The sequence below is a fragment of the Phalacrocorax aristotelis genome, chromosome 7, assembly GCF_949628215.1.
Source record: "Phalacrocorax aristotelis chromosome 7, bGulAri2.1, whole genome shotgun sequence".
In the NCBI taxonomy this organism is placed as follows: domain Eukaryota; kingdom Metazoa; phylum Chordata; class Aves; order Suliformes; family Phalacrocoracidae; genus Phalacrocorax; species Phalacrocorax aristotelis.
This window is the reverse complement of record NC_134282.1, coordinates 28,609,902-28,634,067: the sequence shown is the minus strand read 5'-3', so window position 1 is coordinate 28,634,067 and position 24,166 is coordinate 28,609,902. Positions and strand designations below refer to the sequence as shown.

The 24,166-nt window shown below is 42.3% G+C and overlaps 1 protein-coding gene across 6 annotated transcripts; it reads right to left on the bottom strand.

Annotated features, from left to right (window-relative positions):
* Positions 1-872: 872 nt before the first annotated feature.
* On the bottom strand, positions 873-24,166 carry CEP63 (centrosomal protein 63). Of its 6 annotated transcripts, none has more exons than XM_075099519.1 (15): positions 24,052-24,166; positions 21,509-21,644; positions 19,601-19,781; positions 17,568-17,663; positions 15,222-15,347; positions 14,245-14,358; positions 11,576-11,812; positions 11,171-11,316; positions 10,220-10,354; positions 9,484-9,598; positions 7,416-7,613; positions 6,884-6,970; positions 4,695-4,900; positions 3,821-4,127; positions 873-1,430 (listed from the first exon to the last, which is right to left on the bottom strand). In XM_075099519.1, the coding sequence occupies exons 2-15, from the start codon at positions 21,550-21,552 to the stop codon at positions 1,272-1,274; spliced, it is 2,151 nt and encodes a 716-aa protein (XP_074955620.1). In that variant the 5' UTR covers positions 21,553-21,644; positions 24,052-24,166; the 3' UTR covers positions 873-1,271. The 6 variants fall into 6 exon arrangements, with proteins under 6 accessions (XP_074955620.1, XP_074955623.1, XP_074955619.1 ...); XM_075099522.1 differs by having other exon boundaries at positions 11,576-11,809; XM_075099518.1 differs by having other exon boundaries at positions 23,864-24,162.

Sequence of the window (24,166 nt, the reverse complement as noted above, 5' to 3'; positions counted from 1 at the left end):
ACTTTTTGATTTAAATGCTTTTCAACTCTGGAATGCAGAATTGCTTGACCAAGTGCAGTCCCACTTTATGGCATGACAGAAGCTGCAGGATGCAGAGGCATCATCTTTGCTGAATGCATCTGCCTAATCTGATGGTTGTTTTTTGCATGCAATTTTTCTTTTGAATTTCTGTTTCTTGACAGCCTTAAGCTGCCCTAGGACAAGGTGAAGCTGAGGGAAAGGAACAGGAAACTTAGAGATGGACAAGGGATGCCTCTGTCCCTAGGTTTGCCTGTAGAAAGGTTGTAAAGGCTCAGCCACAGAAGAAAGGCAAGTCCATAGGAAACAGGTTCTGTCTCTCATTAACAACTTACTTTCCTTGAGGAAGTGCTGAATATATTCCTCAAAACAGGTTACAAATGTATTTTAGTGCAGCAGTTCCACTTGACTGGACAGTGCCCAAGACTGCCTAGATTCAAAACAGGCTGATACCAGCTTACACAGCAGCTGCAATTACGTCTGGCATACAGATGAATCTCACTTGTTTGTGGGTTCTCCTCCCATACAATTTCATCTCCAGTTCCAACTACTACTCTTTTTATAAGAGCTGTGACTACAATCCGAATTCAGCCATTCATTCCTCAGCTATTCTGCAGTACTTCAAGCAATGTGCAAGGCAAGATAAAGACACCAGATACTATACAAACAGTAAAGGGCAGAAGTTGCAAGAACCAGGAAATATTAAGCTTCATTAAGGCAAAATTAACTGGAAAAAATAAAGGTGGCCTAAAGGAAAGAGCAATTATGTTCCTTTTTCCATGAAGGACATAGCTACTCTGGGAAGGAAAGGATGGAAAAGGTGTTGATCAAAGTTCCTGATGAGAACGCAAAATAAGCCACAAGACATTTACTCTGTATATTTTTTTGAACAAGAAAAGATGTGGTTTTCCATTTTGTTTTATTTCAATGCTTTTACATGTACAAAATATACTTAAAATACTCTATATTAAAATTGGCAAATGGTTTGCTTCTAAAAAACACCATAACCGTATGTGTTTGTGCACTCACACATACCTCTGATGCAGCTTTCTGACCTAGAGCAAGCTGGCTAAAGCATTTGTGGTGTAATACCCTCCAAATGAAACATGGTAGAGAGAGTTCCCTTTCCTCAATATCCATCCTGCTCATTCAGCCTCTCCCTCAAGCTCCAGTGGCAACTAATTTATAGGTACCTCCAGAGTCACAGTTTGGAACCATGTAAGTAAGCCAGCATTGCAATTCAATAAGAAACATTATTCCTGGTGTGCAAATTGTCTCACTATCTTTTGACTCTCTTTTTTCAGTTCTTCAATGTGAGCATTTAGGCACTCCAGAATGTGATGGGATCTCAGTTCTTCCTCTTCCAAGTATCTTGCAGCTATCGATCCAACTGAAGCTGTAGGCAAGGGGCACTAAAAGGAAACAAAGGCATATCAGGTATTCTTTCATTCTGAGTTTCAGTCAGAAACACTACTGATCTGCAAACCACACAACTAAATATGCTTCTAAAAGGGCTCTTGTGTCATTTCTGTCTTACTGGACAGACTAAGCACTCAGCTCTCACGCCTGTGTCACAAGTAAAAGTTCCTCTCGGCAGTCTCCAATCAACAGTGAAAACCTCCCAAGCCTTTACCAAAACTGCAGGGAGGAAAATCAGTACTTCGGCGCACACACAACTTCTCCATTCCAGTAGTGTCCATCTCTAAGGCACTGGGGGACTAGAGCTGAACAGAAACAAGCTCCCCATGTGCCTAAATAACTGTTGCACTTCACAGGTGGAACCCAGACCCCAGAGGTATCAATAGGACATTGATTGTTTAGTTATGGGAACGGGAGTTTCACTTCAATTACCAGCCTCTCCACTTCAAACGAGGGAATGACATGGCACATGCAATCATAGTATAACTCTAGAGAAGGCCACTACAAAATACCAAGGGTTTTGTCCTGGGTGTGTAAGTCCTGCCTCCCATTTAAGGTCTACATCTTACTCCTTGCCTTCATAAAAATCTCAGTGAGTAGTATCACCCCAGAATATGGGTTCCACAGGAGGGAAAGAACTGCCAGACTGGATCAGTACTGGGGATAGCTCTGCTTTCCTTTATATACCTCCCCTGCTTCCCTGAAATAATTGGTTCCTGCTACAATCTTACAGAGGAAGTACAGGCCAAACATCCCCCGCCGCTCAGTGAACCTCACTTCAGTTCAGCTAGCAACGGTCAATTAACTACCCCAGATTTTTTTCCCCTTACAGTCAAGAACTATTCCTGCTATTCACAACACTTATCCAAAAGTTCTTAACTTACAAAACTAACATTGTAAACTAGGCTTAATTTATGAGTTGATTAAGAGAAGCCTCCTGCACAGGGGCTGGCAGGTGAATGGTAGAGTTCCTAAGGGGCTGCTTTCCATTACTGGAAACTTGTCTCAGTGTCTTGGCAAGAGAATGTAACTGGCTATTTCCAAATCCTGGAGTCTCATGGTTTTCTGGGCAGGAACAAAGGAAAACAGAAAAAAAAAGGCTGCAGATAATAAGCAAATATTTGCATTTCCTTAGAAATCATCTTTCTACCTTTCAGAACAAAACCCAGCACATTCTCTTCTACTAAACATCAAGCCCTAGAGCTTCTTAGACACTGAAATGGAACTGTTCGCACTTCAGCTCCAGTCCTGCAGTCTGAAGAGTTTCCATTAAGAATATTACAGCTCCCTAAGCTCCCAACATTTGTTTTCTGGACATGCTCGCGAACTACTTCAGTCTTGAAACAATCAAGACCTATTCTTGGTAGTAAACCTCATCAAAATCTACAAACCTGACAAGCCTCTACTTATTTGTGCATCAGCCTTAGAGACTCTTCTCTGGGCTCCCCACAAAATAAAAATGGCAGTTGTCACTGGTAACAACACACAACCAGAGGAGAAAATACTCCAAAGACTGCTAGTGACAACACACCTGGAACAAGGATCAGCACTCAGGATTCTGCCCTCCCTGAACTACTATAGTCCTTTCTGACCCAGGGTATGACAATTACTCTCAGTGCCCTTCTTCCATTCCCCTCCTTGTTCAAGTCACTCTACAGCCTGATCATTACAGTGGCTACTGGGACATATGGTCTTAAACACCAAAGGCAGAAGTGATTGAGTCCAAGTTTCCTGTATCTTGGGCTGAGGTAAGTGGACAGAGAAAACATCAACACTGCTGCCTACTAAAAAAGTGTGACCAGTGACTGGGAAAAATAATAGCGTCCCCTTGTGCAGTGAAGCACCAATTTCAGGGTTTCCTAGCAGCTAGCACAAGTGGCTTTAAGTTCAGTGTGCTGACTACTGCAGTCCCGTTCAGAGATGTCACGCTCACCCTGTGCATTACAGTGAATATAGATGTGCAGCACCAGCTTTCCGATTCACCCAGAAACTGTATGTTGAAATACTTAGCACTCTACATCCGCTCTGAGCCTCTACTACAGACCCAAGCCTGCTGAAGCAGAATTCTGATGTGACAGCAGCAGTTCACCAAACACACCAATGTACAGCACCAGTGTAGAGAGAACCACAAAAGCTTCTGGAATTAACCAAACAAAAAGCCCTTCTCCAAAGAGTTCTGAAGAATAACCATATGGCTCCCATTGTCAAAATATTAACCATCCAGCAGTGGTTTTTCCTCTTTTACCATCTGATGTATGCCTAAAAGAATCATACACACCATGCAGCCAGACCATACACTCAAAAATCTGTCTCCTTTTGCCAGATGGAACCCAACTATATCCTCAGCTGTTGAATAGCAACCAGCTTCTACATAACTGCTTACCAAAGGCACAGATTCTCTCTGATCATCTGAGATGGACTGCTTAGATGTTTCATCTGCAGACTCTTTGTTTCCGTCTAGCACATGGAGCAAAGAATCCGTTCCCAGCAAGGCACCCAAAGTAAGTGAATCCATGCAGCTCTTCCCGCTGGTCTGGGTGGGTAGCTCACCCGTCTCAGGGGTCACAGTTCCCTTTTCAGCGGTCCCCCATCTCTGGGGCTCCCCTCGATGACACTGAATAGTACCATCAGGCTCGTGATGTATTCTCTCTGCTTGTTCATCATGTCTGTTCTGTGCTTCCCAAGCTGTCCTGGAAGGCAGGTTTGAACATATAACTGTGTGACAGTTTGCCCCTTAGCAGTTGAACTTCAGCAAGAACTTGTGCAGAGATAACAATTAACATATAGGTTACGAATAGCCCTGGCAATCCAAACCAGTTCATTTCCATAGGACTTCCAGATGCACATCCAGACTCTATGGAATTGTCTCTCATCCTGCTATTGTAGATATGAAAACCTACAGTCTGCACATCCTAGTACTGCAAAAACGAGGAGCACAGCCACCTGGGCCAGATCTAATGCCTTCACCAAAAAGAGCACATACTGCATCTCAATCAAAGAAAAAGGCAAAGACAGTCAAAAGACAGTCAAATACTAGCTGGCTTTGCAGAACGCAAACCAGCTGGGACTAAAAGCTATTGCACTACTTAGAGCATAGAAGCAGATTCCAAAACAGTCCTTTGTGTTTTCCCATACGTACTATGTGCTAGAGATAGATACTATACATAAAGCATGTCATTAAAAACCCACACATCCCCATGCCTTCTGTTCTCCTTCATAATAAGGAAGCAGCATCCTTGGGGTCACACAACACTCACCTGTAATGCATATCCCTGGCCTCAGGCTCTTTGTCTTGCATCTGCTGAGCAGTGCCCTCAGGTTCATCCTGGCAGACCTGCCGAGTGAGCTCCAGTTTTGCTCTGGCCTCTGCCAGATCCTTCTGCAATTGCTGGTTCTCAGATTTTAATTTATTTAGTTCAATAGCATAGTCTTCTCTGAGTGCTCTTAGGGTGACATCTTTTCCCTAATAGACAGAGACAGGCTAAAGTCAAAACTTCTGATTTGCCAGACGCCATAGTCAAATCCAGAGCAAAGGCTGGCAAGTAATTCCTTAAGGCATATCCTCTAATCCCTATATTGACTGGAAAAATTTTCAAGGCTTTCATAAGAGCAAATCAATTATATATGCCTTATTGTGTCAGCATGCAGGCAAGCTGTGCTGATTTGCCTACGAAAGGAAGTCTCTCTCATCATTGGATGCTTTTGAAAAGAGGAAAATATCGACCAAGAATAGTTCACATGTATCCGCCTCTGGCCTTGGGAGAATGAGAAAGACTACATGACCTCAAGTTCTCCTCCAGCTATATATTCTAGGATTCCCTCACTTATCTCCATTAAGATGCAAGCCTCTCAGACAAAGCTGGGAACGCTCAGGTGGCACCCCAGTCCAAGCAACTCTCCAGGCATGAGCATTGCACGCTCTGCCAGATACTTCATACAGGTGTGAAGAAACACATACCCCAGTGGCTTGGCTGTTGATGAGAAGTAATCATTCTCACTGAGAAACTACCTTCTATGCGATCTACCAAAGCTGTTTGCAAGAACACTTCTACATCCCCTCACTCTAATTAGCGAAGGACTATGGTAACAATTACAAAAGGCTGTGAATATGCCTCCCCACCTGGGATGACCCACAGCCCTTTAGAAACTTGCACTGAAACAAATTTTTTTTCTTTTTGAAACTCTGAACAACTTGCTTCTCCCATCTTCTCCTTACTAGGCCAGGTGGATATCATTCCCACTGTTTCTACTCCTGTGCCATTCCCACTTTCTTTTTGCCAATTCTGTTAAATTTGGATGCTTAATTCATTCTCATCACTGCTGTATCTAAGGGCTTTCCAGAACCTGGCAAAGATCAGTAGCTCCTGTGCCATGGGGCTGTGGAGTTTTGTGGGGTTTTTAAAATAAATAAATAAATAAAACAACCAAAAAACAAACAGGTTTCTTGCTTTGCACTTCACTATCAAGTATTTTGTAAGTCAGGCAGGCAAAAGCCCACGAGGCACTTCAAGCAGAAAGTAACGGGCGTTCGGTCATTTCAGTCTCAAATCAACCCTCCAGAAAGCTTTGTTTCTTCTCTATCTCACCAGCCACAAGATTCTGTTCAATACTTTCCCAAGAACTTGGCACATTTGACAATCACCCCAAACTAATAAAGAGATAAGTATTTCCCTCCCACAGATCTGACAGGATAAAAGCTCTGATGATATAGTCCCATTAGGTTTTCAGCTGTCCGAATCCAGTCTGTGTGCCCTGTGAGGCGTCCATTCTGGTTTATGCAAGACAACTTGTAAACTAGCCATTTCTTCCTACACACGTACTAAAATGAACCACCTTCAAGGTATTATTCCTCCCAAGACCATACCTCTTCCACACAGACTCCCCTTCTCCCTTCTGGACAAGCTGCCCTCACTGAGCCTCAAAAGTACTGCAGGAGCCCACCACAGTGCCCCACCCCATCTCGTTGCCCCAAGGCATCCAGCCCATATTCCCAGGCTGCAAGCTGCCTGTGGGGTGCAAGGGATACCCCTGCTGGACAGCTCACAGCAGGAGGGGAACATGCTCTCACCACAGAAATTGCAAGGAGCACAGCACTTACAGCTCAAAGACAGCTCAAAAGGACATCAGAGATTTAGAATCAGAGATTTGAGGTAAACTGGCATAAAATGGAAATGTAACAAAATGTACTAAAAACCATGGGCCAGACCCCATGGAGAAGAAACTGAGATGAGAGGTTTGTTTCTGCAGTTCTCACTACTCTGTGACTGAACAAGATGTTCAGTATTTCTGGGCCTTATCTCCTCACAAAGTACCCCTTTTGCTTGGGTTTTATGTTCACTGAACTCTACCAAGCATTTTGAGAGGCCTGGGCAAAGGCTATTGCTGTTCCCAGGTAAGGGACACACACGACACTAGCCCCTTCCCATTTCCGTTCCCTAATGCATACCTCTAGCATACTGCACTCCGTTTTTTCTAGCATCTCTGAGAGATGACGGTTTTCCAGCCTCAAGGTTTCCAGCTGGACCAGAATTACCTAGGTGATAAAAGCAAACAAGCTGAGAAAAAAAGAACACAACACAAGCCCCACAACATTCTATGGGCATTTTCCACCCTCAATTCAGCAGGAGTACCAAGTAACGTTTGGGCCATTAGTTCTGCAGGGACCCTGGAGAGAAGGCCATACAAACAACCATGCAGTCATTTACTTTAGTTTTCAAAGATGTCATCATCCAGGCCTAGTTAACATGAGTGATCTCAAAGAATTCTGTGGGACTGCCAGTTACAGGTTTGAAAAGAAGCAGCAAGATGCAGTGAACACCACAAATTAGAAGATTTTATCAGAAGGGTCTCAAAGTTGAACAAAAGGTTCAAAGGCTGAAGAGAGAATGAAACTACTAACATAGCTAAAATTAGGGTGGTATTCCACACCTTCAGATCCCTTAAAGAGACAGCATAAGTGTCTTGCGCCTTTTTTTTACCCTGTGCTCCACCGCTTTCCTCTCTGCTCTTTCAATCTCTGTTCTCAGCCGTTGTTCTAGGTCAGATGTGGAGCCACTTGCAGATGCAATTGTGATGTCCCGCTGGTGTAACTCTTGTGTCAACCTGGAGATTTCCCTTTTCATCCCTTCTAGCTCACTGCTGTGAGTCTGTTCAGCTTGCGAGAGCTGCTCTTTCAGCTGGAGGAAGACATGCACACACCACCCACAAACTTTTAAAAGATGCTTCAGCAAAAAAGCGAAAAGAATTGCACATGGTGATGTGAAATCTAAGTATTGGAAAACAAAAAGCTCTACGTAACAAGCCCTCTGTGCATGCTTGTCCTTCTTGATTGAATACCACCTCATCCCAATCCTTTTCCACACCATAAACTACCAACTGGGACAAGACATAAGTTATGCTGTGGAATACTCAAGGAGACCCAAAATTGATCAAATCGGTCTCTTTAGCTCACTATTCTACCTTGTGACTAACAACAGATACCCAAAGGTTTACCATGACTGGGCAAGTACAGTAACACTTTCATAATACAACCTTGCAATTTGCCACTCTGCCTTCCTGAGGCAGAGACGGTATCTTTAAATAGCTCCAGCCTGACTTTTCTTCCACTAATTTGTCCTAATTCTTCTGAATCAATAGTAGCTTGGAGCACCTAAAGCTACCCATAGCAAACTTCCACAGGCTAGCTATGCACAGGGTAAAAATATACCTCTTTGTTTTCCTATCTCCATTTGATGGTCACTAGTCACAGAGCTATGAGAGAATAATCATTCCCTATTTACTTTCCACATGACAGGCATTATTTTATTTTTAGTATGTTCAACCTTATTTCTCTCTTTTCCAATTTGGTAAATCCTATTCCATTCATCTATTCCTTGTATAAAAAACACTCCATCCTTTTGGTCATCTTTTTCCATACCTTATTTTATTCAATCCTTTTTGAGATGGCAGACCTGAATTGCATACAATATTCTGGTAGGCACACTGTATATTTTTTCAGTGACAAAATAGAACAACAACATAGCATAATTTCGTCCCTAGTATTCCGTTCCATTAGCCAGAAATATTAGCTACCCAAAACTCCAGCATTTTTCTGAGAATTACAAGCATTTTAGAAAATTGAACCAGATGATCTCTGCCTAACCATGTAAATACTACACATATGGTGATTTATCTCCATGTCACCTTAATGCCTCCCAAGTATATAAAATAGAAACAACCGCAATAAATCTCTTTCCTCCCCAGCAGCCTGTAGGAGATTCATTTATTGTGTGGCTGTTTAGATGTGTAACCAAGCATGCATCTATGGCAAGATCGGCACCTCTGTATGTTCACAACAGAGGATAAAAGATTCTCACAGAAGTGAGGTTTTTCACTCAAGTCCAATAAGGCTACTACTCTAACTACACACCAGTGAAAGCTCTCACACCAGCCGATCTAGACCATTATTAGAAGTCAAGCCTTTTGGAGGCCTGGCCTCCCCTGGGTGCATAGAGCCCTAGGGTGATCTTCTCATAGAGATCAGCTGCTCCGCTTCTTCCAGACCCTGGTTCATGTGTAGGTATCAAGTCTGAAATAAAACTCCCTTATTCACATATGGATTAAAACATATTTGAAGCCCCGTCTCAAGTGTGGTAGGACATATTACAGCAAAACCCATTCCATCCCTGTTCTTTATCCTGTTGGGAGCCTGTATTAGGCTTAAACTCAGCATTCCAGGTCTTAATTCCTTTGCCTGTTTGCCCCTCCAGCACTAGTTCAAGTATCTCCATACTGTAGAGAAGTACAGTGTGATGTAGGGGTAGGCCTAACATGTTCATAAAGTAAACCACATGGCCATGTATAGAAACCTGCAAACCCATTCTCTCAACTCCTCCTTTGTCAATCTGCTCCTTACCCTTCTGCATATCACTGCCTCCACAATGGGCCGTTGGCCCCGTTTGGAGCTTTGCTAACCGTGCACTGCAGTCTCTGCTGAGGCACATGACACACAGGAACGGCTGACTCCACAAGTGCCTTTCCCACTCTCCAGGAACAAAGCAACATTACCTTTTTAATTTCTGCCTTTGACTCAGTATGGTGTTCTTCCATTGACTGCAGCTCTTTGATATTCTCATCCAACTCTTCACGCAGCTGTACACACCTTGCATTTGAAGACACCAGGCTGTGTGCCAAATGTAAAACTACAGATTAGAATACCCCAAGGAAGAAGACATGGTCAGAGAAACTTTGATCTTCCAAGCAGTCTCCTATGTCCGTCATAACAGAAACTGGACTCCCAACCTAGAAGTTCCTTACCAATCCTTTGGTTTTGTTTACCAAAATAATTTCAAAAGAGATCAGGAAGCTGATCTAACTGATAAGAGCTGTTTCTTGTTTGTTGCTTTACCATTCTAAGATTACAAACTTCCCATGAAAACATTAGTCTGAAAAACACAAACTCAGAGAGGAAGACTTGTTTATAATTCTTATTTCACAGTAAGGTTTCGATCTGTTTCTTACCAACTGACTAACAAAGACTCCTTAACCTATTACCAATGAAGGTGCTAAGCAAGCTGAAACACTGAAAAACACCCACAGTGTGCAGTGAAAAGCAGCCAAACAATTAGCAAAACAGTCTCACTATTAAACTGCAAAATGAATAGCATTTGATTTCTTCAGTGCTTTGACATTTAAAATAAGCCTACAAAATCAGTGGGACTGGTTAACTTGATGAATACAATATATCAGGCATTATATTATTATCCAAGTTTCATTCCACATCCAGAAGCAAGCAATTGGCTACCTGTTCTCAAGATGAGTCACTTCTGTCTGTAAGTGCTGTTCCTTCTTCTGGGCAACATCCAGCTGCAGTAGTATATGCTCCAGCTCCAGCCCCGGAGAAGACAACTGTTTCTTTTGCAAGCGTTCCTCCAAGGCCCTAAGCAGAAACATGAACTTTAATCTCAGCACAGAAATGTCATGTCTGAGTCCACTAATACACTGGGACCATAACCACTATCTTCTTAGAATTCTCTGAAAAATACACAAAAGCTAACACTAGGTGACACCTATGTGCATTATGAATAAGCAAACATACCAGCTGGATGACAGCCCCCAGTTTGAGTTCAGGCTGATTTAAAAAAAGACTACATCCTATTTTGATGTTGGCCTCCCTGATCCAGAGAGTCTCCCTGCCATTAGCAGACACAGTTTGCAAGGAACAGTGTGGCTGTTAGGTAACATACACCAAAACCTTTTGACACAGCCATCGGAACCCTATAGCTTTTGCATGTTGCCAGTGCAGAAGGGGAAGGCCAAGATAATTTTGTCACATATCTACTTACTTTACCAAGACCCTAATCTGACATCATTAAACTGGTGAGAACTTTCACCTACATTAATAAGCACAGTATCAAACCCTGAAAGGCCTCCAGCACTTGACTGATAATGCCTCAGGGTAGGGGGGGAGGAAGCTGAAAAGTTCAAAAGGCCTGTGTTGCCTCCAGAAACCTAGCTGAGTAGAAAGCTGATTCCTTCCACACTCTTCACTGAGCATCAGTTGACTTCAAAAGCCATGCAATTTGGCAAATGCTGCAAGGAAGCACAGCACTTGTGAGAAACTACAGCCTACCATTCAATATATCAACCAATATAGATCCAGCTCTATGAAAATGCTTCTACCATCCTCAGTGGGAGAACCTGGAACATAGATCTGGATTCAAGAGCGTAAGTACCAATGAGGAACAGATGCTACCTGACGAGGAGTTCTTTCGTGTGAAGAGTTTCAGTCACCCTGGCCAGCTCTTTCTGTAACTGTTCCTGGTGCAGCTTGGAGCTTTCAATGAAATCTTCCTGAGACTGCAAGGTGGCTCTAAGTTCCATCTTCTCATCCTGTAGCACCTGTGTGGTGGGGAGAAGGAACAACTGTTGCAAGATGGAACAAATCAGTTTGTTGTAAGGCAATGAGAGGTTGATCAGATTTTTAAGGAACACTTGGAAATACTACAGAGCACCACATGGGTACAAAGCCAGCTTTGAGGCCAATCAGGAACTTTACAAAGGCTCTAAAAAGAGAGGAGAGCTCTGGGATGAAGAACCTTCCTGCAACTTCTCACAAGCACTGCTTTATATTTAGTTTCCTTACAGTTCCTCAACTGACCTCTAACATTTTCTTGGATTGCCTCAATTCTTCTTGAACTCTTTGCTGATCTTCCAGAATCATCCGATTGTTTTCAGTCAGGTCATCCACTCTCATGTTAAGCCTCTCCACCTCCAACTCATTGGCACAGATAGCATCATTGGCCCTCTCCAGCTTGCTGGTTAAGTGCTGGATTTCCGATTGACTAGCCAGCTCCACTGACTCCAGAATCTGCTTCCGATTGGCAAGCTGAGTCTGCTAAGAGCAATTGGTTTGCATTAAAGCTAAATTATAAAAAAACACAGTGTATCAAAACTACATTCAAAACTACAGCTGATTTCTTTGTGTAACAAGTCACATTCTCAAAGAAAGCAACACCACCTTTCAGGGAATTAGGGCAAGTATTGTTCCAGGGTTACACAATGGGAAGGCAAACAGAATTAAAAAAAATTTAAAAAATAAAGAAAAAAATGAGGGGGCCTTCTGATTCCAAAAAGGGTTCAAAGAGAATCTGGGAAAAGAGGATCTCAAATCACTCAAGTTGTCCAAGCATGAACTGTCTAAGAACAAAGCTGCCTACCATTTTTTGCTCATTAACCTAAGGCTAGACCAGGAGAAACAGTGGCATGTAAGGTTTGCAAATACCATACACAAACTAGAGATTACCCAATCGTTAATTCCACAGCAGAAGAGAAAGCAGCACTTGGTGCACAATAAAGAAACCCCAATCACCAAAACAGATCAAAAGCTGAACTGGGTGTAACAGTCAATTATGTTTTGCTTTATGCAGTAAATACCGGGTTGTAACAGCTTGTGAAAATGCTCACTTTGAATGTTTCATTGTTTTAATGGAAAACAAAAAAGTTAAGGAACATGTGACTATCAAACAACACATGCTGTATTATTTATAGGCATAATATTTTATTTCATAGCACTTCTTTCCGCGTATCTAGCTGGTGAAATTTAACAAGCCAGCTCTCATACAAGCTTCTAAGAATACTCACCTCATATATTCCCTTTTTGTATAGTACCTTATAATTTTTAAAAGCTGAAACAAAATACTTGACTAGTCCTTTAGTCCCAATTTCTAAGAGTAGCAATTCCTGCCAGCTTCAGAATCACCACATGCCTTGATTTATCACCTCACACATAATGCCTTATAACTTAGAAAACTATACAAACTATGCATTTGGAAGACTATGGTATAATTTTGATTACAGTCTTTTCATTATTTGAATAGTTATGACAGAAAAGGTAATCAGGGGTGCAAGAGTTTAAGGCACAGCCTCTCTCCACCCAAGAAACCAGAGTACCAGACTACCTGAACATTTGTTTCTGCATTAAGAAAACATTTAAGCTATCTCTTATTTCCAGCCACAGAACATGCAGGACAGCACGGAATTCCAAGTTTCACCGGCTGACTTTAAGGGCTGCAGGTGTTACAGGAAGGTGCTCATCACTGGGTAAGAATGCCAAGCTTCCCTAAGCTGTACTGAAAGATATGAGGGGAAGCCAGCTGAAAGAAGAGAAATGGGAAGTACTCCGTTGTCACAGATCTCAGCTTGACCTTGCGCCAGAAAAACAACCAAGCACATAAAATGCATAGAAACATCCAAGGCAAAAAATTAGCACTTTCATGCTAGGCTTTTCAAAGAAATTGAGGACTCAGGCAGTCTGTTCACAGTACATATGCACTTAACTCATCTACACCGCTTTGGAAAAATCTCCCCAAATTCCTGGTTTTGTGCTGCACAGTAAGAAGAGTTCCTCCGCACTCCAGTATACCAGCCTGCACTCCAAGGACACATCTGTTCTCAGACAATTGAGCTATCAATGACACAAAGACAGCAGAGCAGCTAGACCTTCTGCTCAACTACTCTCTCTGCATTTGTAGATCTACTAGTGTCAGCCTCTCACAAAGCCCCTGTCAGAGCCAGCTTCAATCCTGTCATCACAAGCTTCCTCCTTGCAGGAGCTTCCACTCAAGAGCAACTCAGGAGCCCATTAAATGCAAAGCCCCCAGCAAGAGCTTCTTATCAGTGTCTGCTGTGATTGTGTCAGTGTGACTTCACAGCTGTGCTCTAGGTCAATTCATCTTGCTCTGCTGCAGCACTACTACATCACTGAACCATTAGCTTTTCAGGAACAGCAGCCCCACTACTTGTTGCCTTTAAGATACGTTAAAGAAAAAAAATAAAAGCAAAAGGGGAGGGAGGGCTGAAAACTGCTGTTACTTCAGTACTTTGCCAAAGTATCTCTCATAGGGGAAGACTGTTTTCCAACATCATCCCCTGAGCTAGACCTACAAGGTACATATTTAGCTACTGGCAGGTACACAGCTTTGAACTAGATGACATGATGCAGCAGCTATTTTAAAGTGTCATATGCTGCGGTCTCTGTCACCTACGGAAAGCTTCATCCTACTATCTTCTCTACTAATCGGAGAGATGGAGGGCTGGCAGGGAGAGCTGTACAAGGTTTATCTCAACTCTGTTGACAGACTCCAGATCTTTTTTCCATACAGCACTTATAAAAGTAAACCTTATTCCGTTGGGACAATAAAAGCCATTTGAATGGTAACCTAAAATGGATTCAAGCCTGAGAGATTTCATTAGTCTCCCCTTTTCCCCCCTCCCTCTCCTCCCACCTGCTGCCACAAAACACGAACTTTCAGCACATATTAATTGTACCTGAATGAGCTCAGACTGCTCAGCCAAAGCCTTCCTCTGTGCTTCCAGCGATGCCACCTGCTGCTGGTAAAGCAAGCGCTGCTTCTCCCAGTCAAGTGATTTTTGACGAAACTCCTACAAGGACAGCAGGGGTGGCTTGGAGCAGTACGTCCATGCAGTTGACAAGAAGGCCCCCTTCTAGTTCATATCAATGTTTGCTATTTCTCTCCATCATATCCTCATGCACCTTTCCCCACAGCAGGGAAACCATTAGCCAGTCATTTGATGCACCAACTCAGCAGTATAAAACCCCTCACATACTGTGCTTGCTGTATTTCTTTCCCTCCTGGGTTAAAACGTCAGTGTCAATTATTGCTGTTTACAAATGTTAAGTGCTAACAGATTCATGGCTAGCTTCATGGATTTGCTGTCAGAGGTTTAACAATTCAGACTGTCTCTAGCTTCCAGAACATGCTGCTATTGAAATCACTTAAGATGGCAAGTACAAACTACAGAATTTTAATGCTAATCTCTGCTCCAGAAATTGGACACTACATTAGTCAGATGTGTTTCTCAGCCACATCTTCAGGGTACAGTAGAAGAAAACTGAGTGTGGTTGAGCTCAGCATAGCAGAAAGATTAAAAGATGAGCAAAAAGCTACATTGACATGTAGATCCCTCCTCCTCAAAGAAGTGAGACGACAACCTCAACACACTCGAATTCATTTCATTCACACAATTAATTACCCTTCCAGCACGTTCTTCCTTTTATTTAGTCTAAGAATAAGAACAGCAGCATAGTTTATCCTGTGTATTCAGAGGCCCCAGCGCAGGAAATTGCCTTTATTACACAAGCAGTTGAGAAGAGTTATACTTGGAGAGTACTTTAAGCATGATTCATAGTCTGCTTCCTAGCTCACTATTCTTTCATCAGTGAAGCCCAGAAAGTCAGTTAATACATACAACCTCTGACTAGCGTTTCCTTTTTCGCTACATACCTCCAGCTTCCTGGTCAGTCGGCTCATTTCAAACCGGTCCTCCCCTTGTCTCTTGTTAGCTTCTTCTCTAGTTTCTCTTAGTTGCTTCTTCTGCAGCTTCTCATAGCTCCTCCTCAGCCTGGACAACTGCAAGGAACTCAGTGAAAGAGACAAATTTGTTCAAGGCCCAAAGGCAAGAATTAAACAGCACTTTGAAAGAAGGAACACAAAATGCCTTCACACAAACAATTCCCCTAATCAAGGCCACACAGCTTGCAAGTGAAGACTTCTGTTTGTATAATGAGCCTATTATACCAACAGGATTGCAAAATATGCCGAGTTGTATGAGTAGCAAGATGCCACTGAAGTCATGACATCAGCAGCTTTAATTAGACCTCTGTCTTACTGCTATTAAAACATGACTAAAATATTGATAAGACAAGGGTTTACATGTCACTGTTAATGCACCAAGAGCATGATACCCCTCTCTCTACAGGTGGCTCCCAGCCACAGTAATAGCAGGCAGTACCTGGGGTTGATCTCTTCATACAGAGGGGTACGTCACACCACACACAGGGTGGGGAGCAGTCCTACACAGAGGTACAGTTTCTTATGTGATTAAAATACACTTGTGAAGCTCAGGTGGGAACTGGAACTCTTCTGCTTAGTGGGAGAAGGAAGATTTGAGAATTGCCATCATACATAACATCAACACTACTTCATCTGTCATTTTCTGCTTAGATACACTATGTATTTCACAATGCGTGGAGAATGCCAACAGAAAATATCACTCCTACGCCTACTGCTAGAATGCTAAAATCGTATCAGAATCAGGAATGAGGAAAAAAACTCCTGACATTTAAATGACCCTCTGTGCAAATAATTGCTTGCAACTTGCATGGAATTTTCCATCTGATGAGCTCCCCCCAACTCAACTATTAAATACAAAGTTTCCAAACAGCCACATAAATTTGAGAAGTCATCATTCCCGCTTTACTGATGGAGAAAGCTAAGCCCATGAATGAACAGAAGGACCATGAGAAGAAAAAACATCTGAATCAAGACCTTGTGCACTGGTCATAAAAGGTTCTCCAGAGCCCTGAGTCAGCGAAGTACTTAGGCACGTTCAATGGGAATAGACAGATGTGCGAGCTTATTGGCAAAAGATGTTTGTAAATTAACACACACATAGGAGATTACAGGTTTATTCTTTCAACAATCTCAGTGAGTTAGACACCCTACCTGTAATTTACTGGTAATAGTGGTAAACTGAGACAGAAAGAATTTCCCCAAACATTACTCAGAACAGAAGACTGAGGAATATTGGAGCAAAATACCAACACATTGCAATTCTGGCCACAACGCACACACTATTTTTCGTCTTAGCAATTTAGGCAGATCTGCCAATGCACCTCAGCTTTGCTTTGCAGCTTATCCACAATTCCAGTGGGAACATCTCATGAGTGAAGACTGTTAGTCATACTGAATAGTAAGGTGGTTTAAATGAGGCAGATGCCTTCTCCTGTCAGAGCAGAGACTACCAAATTAATTTAACTTATGGCTTACAACTGAGTGTGGACTTGGCCCAACCCTCCAGAGAAAACAGGTCAATGCTCTACTAGCTGTTCATACCATTTAACTCACTGCTACTGACAAGCAAGTGGAGACAGGCAGAGTTAAGCCATAAACACGGAATGCTGTTATACCACCCACAGGACATTCCACATGTACCACCTTGCGGTGAATAAGCAACTTTTTGAGATGAAAGCTCTGAAATTATTTTCAAAAAATATTTTCTAAGTATACCTAGTTTTTATTAAGTGTATTTAGAGTAATACACCTTGAGAGAAGAAAATACCAACAAAATCAGGGTCAATGGAGGCAAATAGAAGATGAGACTACATACCATTCTCATCTCTTGATCTCATACAATCAAGGCCAGTTACACCACCACCCTTTTTTAATTTCATGATATGCTGAAGGAGTGAAATGCTGCTGCCTGTACCCATGGCAACTTCAGAACAAGCACTATGGTGACTAGGATGGGCCAATACAGGACATTTTTGGAGCAAACTTACGCAGATGTCTAACACATGAAAATTGCACCAATATATTTACTACACTTCTCTAGTCCAACAGTTTTCTGTTTGCCACCAAGTTCCTCCAAAGCTCATAAAAACAGGCCTAATGAAGCATAAAAATATTACTTTGTCAATGCTCAATGCTCTTTTTTGTAATAACATAAATAAAAGAATGTGAAGTTTTAAAACCATGGCATTCAAACAAAAGCAATGACACAGAGTATTTCACCTATCAGATCATGTATCAACAGGGAATTAAAAACCAATCTTCTCTTTTGCAACTCACCTCCTCTTGAAATTTCTTCAGCTGTTGTTCATATTCTCTAACCATGTCATGTTTAGATTTTTCCATGTCTTCTACCTGGTGACGCAACATACCAACCTGAATGAAGAGTTAAAAAGCAAATAAATAAAACAACAGAAGTGGACTTTATTGTCAGTAGGTACTGGGATTAGTTTGCATTTCATAAATATATATTATAGGAGGAACAGTGAATGGCTATTAAAAGATCCTAATTTTGTTAACAAATGCACATTTCAATGGGGTCACTCGCTATGAATCAGATTAAGTCTATGCCTAAATCTTTGGTAGGCTGGGACCTTTCTGTTCTGGCCTCTTGTTTTGAGCCAGTTTCTGGCTTTCATTTTTTGGGATGAAACTGACAGTTTTGGTTTGTGTCAAAAGGCTATTTTTATCTGGCATTTTCATAAAATTCTTCCTAAACATGCATTATGATTTCAATCTATCTACCTGCAGAAAAATGGCCATGTCATCTTACTACATTCAGGTGAAGCAGAGATTCCAAGTAACCCGCAGAGATAAGCAGGACAGAGAAAGAAACGGGGCTTTGAAACTCACGGGGAAAACTTCTCTTACATTGATTCAAATACTCCTGCGACTCATTTTTGTCTCTTTTTTTTCCCCACATCTTTTTCCCACCCACAACCCAAAGCAGCCATCTTTCTAACTGCAGGTCCAAAGGACAGGATTAAAATTAGAAGAAATCATCAGGGAAGATTCATATGAGTAAACCAAAAGCATTAATATACTCCAATAGTGACTTTCACCATAGCTTACAGTTCAGCTTTGAAATCAATGTTTGCTTTTCGTAATAAGAAATATTTCAAAAGCGTCTTGAGAAAACACAATTTGTAATAACAATGCTAACCTATATGATAAAAATGACAGTTCTTGCAAATGAAAATCCTGTGGCATGACTCCAGATTTAAATAACACTGTAACAAAGACATTCATTCCAAAACTTGTCTTGCAGACCATTAGAAGCACTTGACCATATTAACAAGAAACTACAGAGTTCTTAACCCACTGTTGCTACATCCTGTCACATTTCTCCTTACTTTACTAGATTCCGCAACAAATTACTAAAAGCTACAGCAGTACTTGGGTAATTTTGGGTATGTAAGAATAGCTGTAGTATAGCTGTACAGGCACCCAAAAAACCCAGCTGCTTGTACAGTTATCAGCTGGCTTTCAACTCAAGAAGTCAAAGCAACTTCCTCAGAGAGCTGCTAAAACACAATTTGTAACGAAGAGTCTGCTGAAAGATAGGATGCAGCAGCTATAAATATAAGGACAAATTTTAAACACTTTCAGAAAAAGTCAGTGTGGCTAGATCTTAAGATATAGCTACCCTGACTCTTGCTGGTTTATTCTGATCCAAGAAAAGATACATCAATTCATTTGCACAAGTTTATGGTTCACATTCTATGCAAAAACTTCACTCACTGATACTTCTCCGATACAGAAATTTGGTGTGCCTCCCCCAGGCCTTTAATTACAGGCTACAAAACCTGAGCTGCATAGAACAGCCCTTGGAGAGTCTCCCAGCAATATCTTGGTGTAGTTTACGCCACTAAACATTATTTCTACTGATGCCTGCACTTTGCTGGGCTGTCGATTACTGGTGTATCCAGAGTCAGCATCTCCAGGTTCTCTGTAGAAACTCTTGACAGTTCAGTCTGTGGACTTCCACCAACCCTTAGGGAGCTGATCACTTGACTGTGATTGAATTATAAATCAGACACCTTGTTCCAACAGGCTCCTTTGTAAATCCTATTCCTGACTTCCAATGAGACAGGCTCCTGTTTCACTCAGCACAGCTATTTGCTAAAATTAACCCCTTGTTTTGGCTTAGCATTTAAACATGAAAAAAAACCCCAAAACTGATGAAACAATACCCAAAACAGATGTCCATGCAAAGTCAAACTGAAATTCAGGTTCAGCCTTTATATTGTATTTGTAACATGTAAAACACACAGGTCGACACCAATCAGGAAACTATGAACCTGAGGTGGTACCTCCTTATATTTTTCCTGTAGAGCAGCCCTAGCAGAGGAAAGTTCCTGCTCTCGAACATTCAGGCAAGCTTCCAAAGCCTGTGTCTGTCCTTCCCATTCAGATTTCTTGTGAGCCACCATAATGTCAATCTGCTTCATCAGCTCCTGCAGCTCAGCCTCACAGGAAGTCAAGAACCCACCACTGGAAGGGAAAAAGCTTGAAGTTACAAAGGAGGCACCACCCAACACAGGTGCAGTGTCCCATACCAACAAAGTCAGCAGAACAAACTGACTTGCACCAAGGGACCAGCTCCACACATGCAGTGCTTTGAACTCTACACAAACCAGCTGGCAGAGAAATATACTTAATACTTATGTGTTCTTCCCATTCTCTGAGACAATACCTCACACGTGGTATGCTCGTATCACTGAGCAGAGACCTAAATTTGGCAATGAGCAACAAAGAACACTTGTGAAATCCCAGTGAGAACAAATGACCTACACACTTTAAATGTAGGGGGTTTGTCTTCTATTCAGAGAACCATTACAAGCACCTACACACACTTATCCCTTTGTCTCAGTGGAATGCATTATTTAAGTAAACCAGAGCATGTTTTATCCATATTTTGTATTTGCCTTAATTGCTCTCCAGGCAGAGGTATTATAAAATATAAACCAAGTTTCAGTCACCAGAGAAATCTTACAGCCAAGCTATCAGCTCCTGAAAACAGAAGTTTATCACAAATGCAGACAAACCCCTAAGTAGAGGGGGTTGGATGACAACATGATAATGAAGAATAAAACATCCGCAATCCATTGGGGACAGCATGCTCCCTAGTGATGCTGCAATTTCTAATTTGGTGCAGTAATTATCGAAGCCAATTCAACTAACTCCTCTAAAACTTCACAAGCTGCTAAGCCAGGGACAATATTAAGGCTTGCAAGATATAGCCCTAGAGGGCAGTGAACTCTATGATGATCTTTACCCCTTTAATTTGCCTGTCAAGCAGGAAGCACTGAGAAGAAATGGAAATCAATAGGTTAAGGGATTGAAATTTCTCTGTTCCCCCAGAGCATATGTACACTTCACAACTTGGCAGTTTTTCTATAGGGAAAGAAATACTTCTTAAAGGAGCCAAAATCAGTTAAATTTGAAGTTCACCCTGTCCTGCGAGTTAACGAAAAATTAGCAGCTATTACGCAGAGCAAGAATATTTCCTTCGCAGCATCTGCTAATATAAAGCTAAGTCTAAACTTGACTTCTGCAACCAGTTATCTGTGGAAGACGTGGCATCAGTAAAATTGAGTCACATTCTCAAAGACGACTATGCAAATAGCACCAGTGACTTTTGCTTCATGTTTGTTTAACACATAAAGCATTTTTTTTCCGTTATTGGCACCACAGTCTCTCTCTGGGATCCAAAAGCCGAGATACTTTCACCTAAGACAGAGCATTAAGGATTCTTCAAAGATGGATGGGACTCTGCAGTTTCAACACAAGCAGGGAATAATCAGATGTTTTCAATAAAAGGAGATAACAAAGTCACATCTCATTAACCAGGCAAGGCTGTTATAAAAAAATATTTATTCACACCTTTAATTACTACCGCTCCTGATATAAGAAGGGTTTATAACAACAACAAGATGTAAGATTTTCAGGAAGATGTAAAATTAAAATTCTAACAATTAAGACAATATCTGACAAGGGATTATCGCAAAGCCAGCTCACCAAGTGACTTTGCTTCTGCACCTGCTGAAGGTCACTGCACACTGTATGTGTCCACCTGTGTGCGCTAGTAGACAAACTCCAAAGCCCTTATTTAAGCAATGGAAGCTTTATCTGATACCAGAGGATGTGATTCTGAGTAAGAGGGAAGGTTCGTACTTAAAACTATTTTGAATAACTGGTGTATACTGTTGCATACATACCTCCCCTGCCCATTTCTTTGCATTCCTTCCAGCAAAGCCTCCATCACTAAATCCTGGCGGCTTTATCAGCTAGGGAAGTGCACAGAAGCAGCAGTCACCAATGGCAATGTATGAACAAGGTTATTTCTCCATCCCACTGCAGAACGAGCAGAAGTCCACAGACAAAAGAAGTAAAAAATTTACAATTAGCACACAATTGCAGGTGAGGAAAACAACAGTCACCTTCATGAACTTAAAAGCCAAATATCTACTAAATAAAGGAAAATAAATCTTTCTACCAAAAAAAAATAAAAAGACCCAATGCAAACATTCAGCACTATCAAATTGTGATGATATTATCACGTGATCTAATGAACAGAATAACTCAAACAGCAGCAGTGAAGGAGAATCTGCACTTCAGCAAACAAGTGAACCCAGCACACTGGGACTTGCAGATCTCCCTGCAGAGGATCAGCTACATGCAGGGACTTCCAAACGGGCCAGCCCAAGATCTACCTCTGACAGGAGCATTTCTCACTTCAGAGAAAAACCATAAACACCTTGTAGCTAATAGTAGCAAGAATCTATCCATAAATCAGATCTCTCCCAGGTCTCTATTACAGACTAGGTTAAACAGACTACATAGATTACAGTTGCATTCAGGACACATTGCTAGTTCATATGCTTCTAAGAATTTTCTTTTAAGACAGCACTAACTCTTTAAAAATTCCTCTGGTGCCCTAAGCTATGAAAATAAGTCGCACAGGTTTACAGTAGCAGTACATTATCTTAATCAAAAATTACATCCTTTAAGTCACGAGCACATGTATGTATGCACATACACAGAAGTTTCACATATTTGTGAAACAAGAAAGGTTTACGTTAAAGGCAAAGATGGGTAATTAAAAAAAAAAGTTACCATGGAACCACACCCAGAAAGTTAGAATACATTTCAGTGGCTCCTCTATGAAACTGTGGCTCTTTAAGAGAAAAATGGTTAAACTCATCCTGAGGATACAAACCTACACTTCAGTTTCACCCTGTGGAGGTACTCACACTATCTTCTGTTTCCAAAACATTTACTTTCTAAAGTATATAGAGATGGATCCTCACAACATCTTTCCTCAAAAATTAATATGGCATTATCAAGTAATCAACAAAAAGGGGAGCAGGTCACAGAAAGTGAGACTTTCAGAAATGCAGTCTCAACTTTGCCCTCTTTCACTTCAGCAGAGCTTCTATCCTGCTCCCATAGCATTTTAAAACTCCATCCAGAGAGTAAAGCCTGCCCTTGGGACTTCAGCTGTATTTCAAACTACTCACATACACAAAATACATATTTCACTGAGGGAAAAAAAAATCCCATCCCTATTCTGATAGCATTTTGTCTCTCTTTGGTCCTGTCTGTGCTTAACAAAACTCAACCAGTATGCAGCACATCTTTGTTGAACTGCTGATGGCAGAGCTGCCGAGGAGAGCAGATCCCCGGAGCTGCTGACAGCACTCCAAGAGAGTTCTCCAGGTGGCAACAGCAGAGATCAGCCAGTAGCAGCTCTTCTGTTTCATTCTAATCACACCTACACAGAATCGATTTTCAGTGGGTAGCAGAGAGATTTCGCCGTCCACCACAGAGAACATCTGCTAAAATTCAAAAAGAAATCCAGACTCTTTATCAGCAGCTGGGATCAGTTCAGCATGGAAAGCTCTAGTGCCACCAGCAGCATCTCCTCTTGCTTCTGTTAGGCTTTAAGCAGGGCACCCAAGGTAAGACACCTGAATCTAACAGGTCTGCATACTTGCCAGCTTACCCAGGTTTGGGGGAAGAGCCTTAAAATCAGACACCTCTAGCCAGTTTTATATACCTCTCAAGCTTGTAAGCTTTGATGTGCAAGTTAGAGGCAACCGAGTAAAGACCCACACAGATGCTATACGAGGAAACAATCTCTGCTGGTAACTACAGCTGAAGCAATGAGATGGCCTGTCACTTCTGAAACTGAAGGAAGTATTTGCAAAAAAAAAAAAAATAAAATTTAAAAATCAACAAGGTTTAGCATCCCAACTCCAGAATGAATTGCAGCAGTGTCAAGTGGAGAAAGTTTGACAAGACAGAGGAGGACTTAAGAATACTGCCCGTGGGAAAAGCCTGGGATTATTTTGCATTTAAAAAACACAGTAGGATGCAATTTAAAAGCGTTGCTGGACGTAAGCGTACAGGGAACATTAAAACACGACCGGCATTGCAGAAAGTACCAGAAGTACCAGTAAAACCACGCTCGCCGTGCCAGCTCCGCCTGTCCTAAGGTCGGGCAGGGGCCGGCCGGGAACGGCCTGGTGCTTTGCTGGGGGGAAGAAGTGACCTGGAGCAGCAGCGCTCACCGTGAAGCCCCCCCGGCGTCTCCAGAGCCGCCCCGCGGAAGGAGCACCCGCGTCCTACCGGGTTTTAATTCCTCCCCAGCGGGAGCCTCGGCGCCGAACGGCCGCGCCCGCAGGCCGAGCCGCTGCCCAGGGCCCTTCGAGCCCCGCTCCCCTGGAGAGAAGCCCCCGACCTCCCGCCCGGGGCCGACCTGCGCTCCGGGCTCCCCACGCCCGCCCCGGTCGCTGCGAAGAGGTCGGACCCCGCGGCGGGGGCTGACGTCCGCCGACCGTTACCGACGGCGGGCAGCGCCCGCCCTCCCGCCT

Coding starts and splice junctions, on each gene's coding strand:
- CEP63 (XM_075099519.1), bottom strand. CDS start 21,552: ATGGAGGCTTTGCTGGAAGGAATGCAAAGAAATGGGCAGGGGAG. Junction 11,813..14,244: donor AGCAGTCTGAGCTCATTCAG/GTACAATTAATA, acceptor AATTGCTCTTAG/CAGACTCAGCTTGCCAATCG. Junction 9,599..10,219: donor GTGACTCATCTTGAGAACAG/GTAGCCAATTGC, acceptor TTTGGCACACAG/CCTGGTGTCTTCAAATGCAA.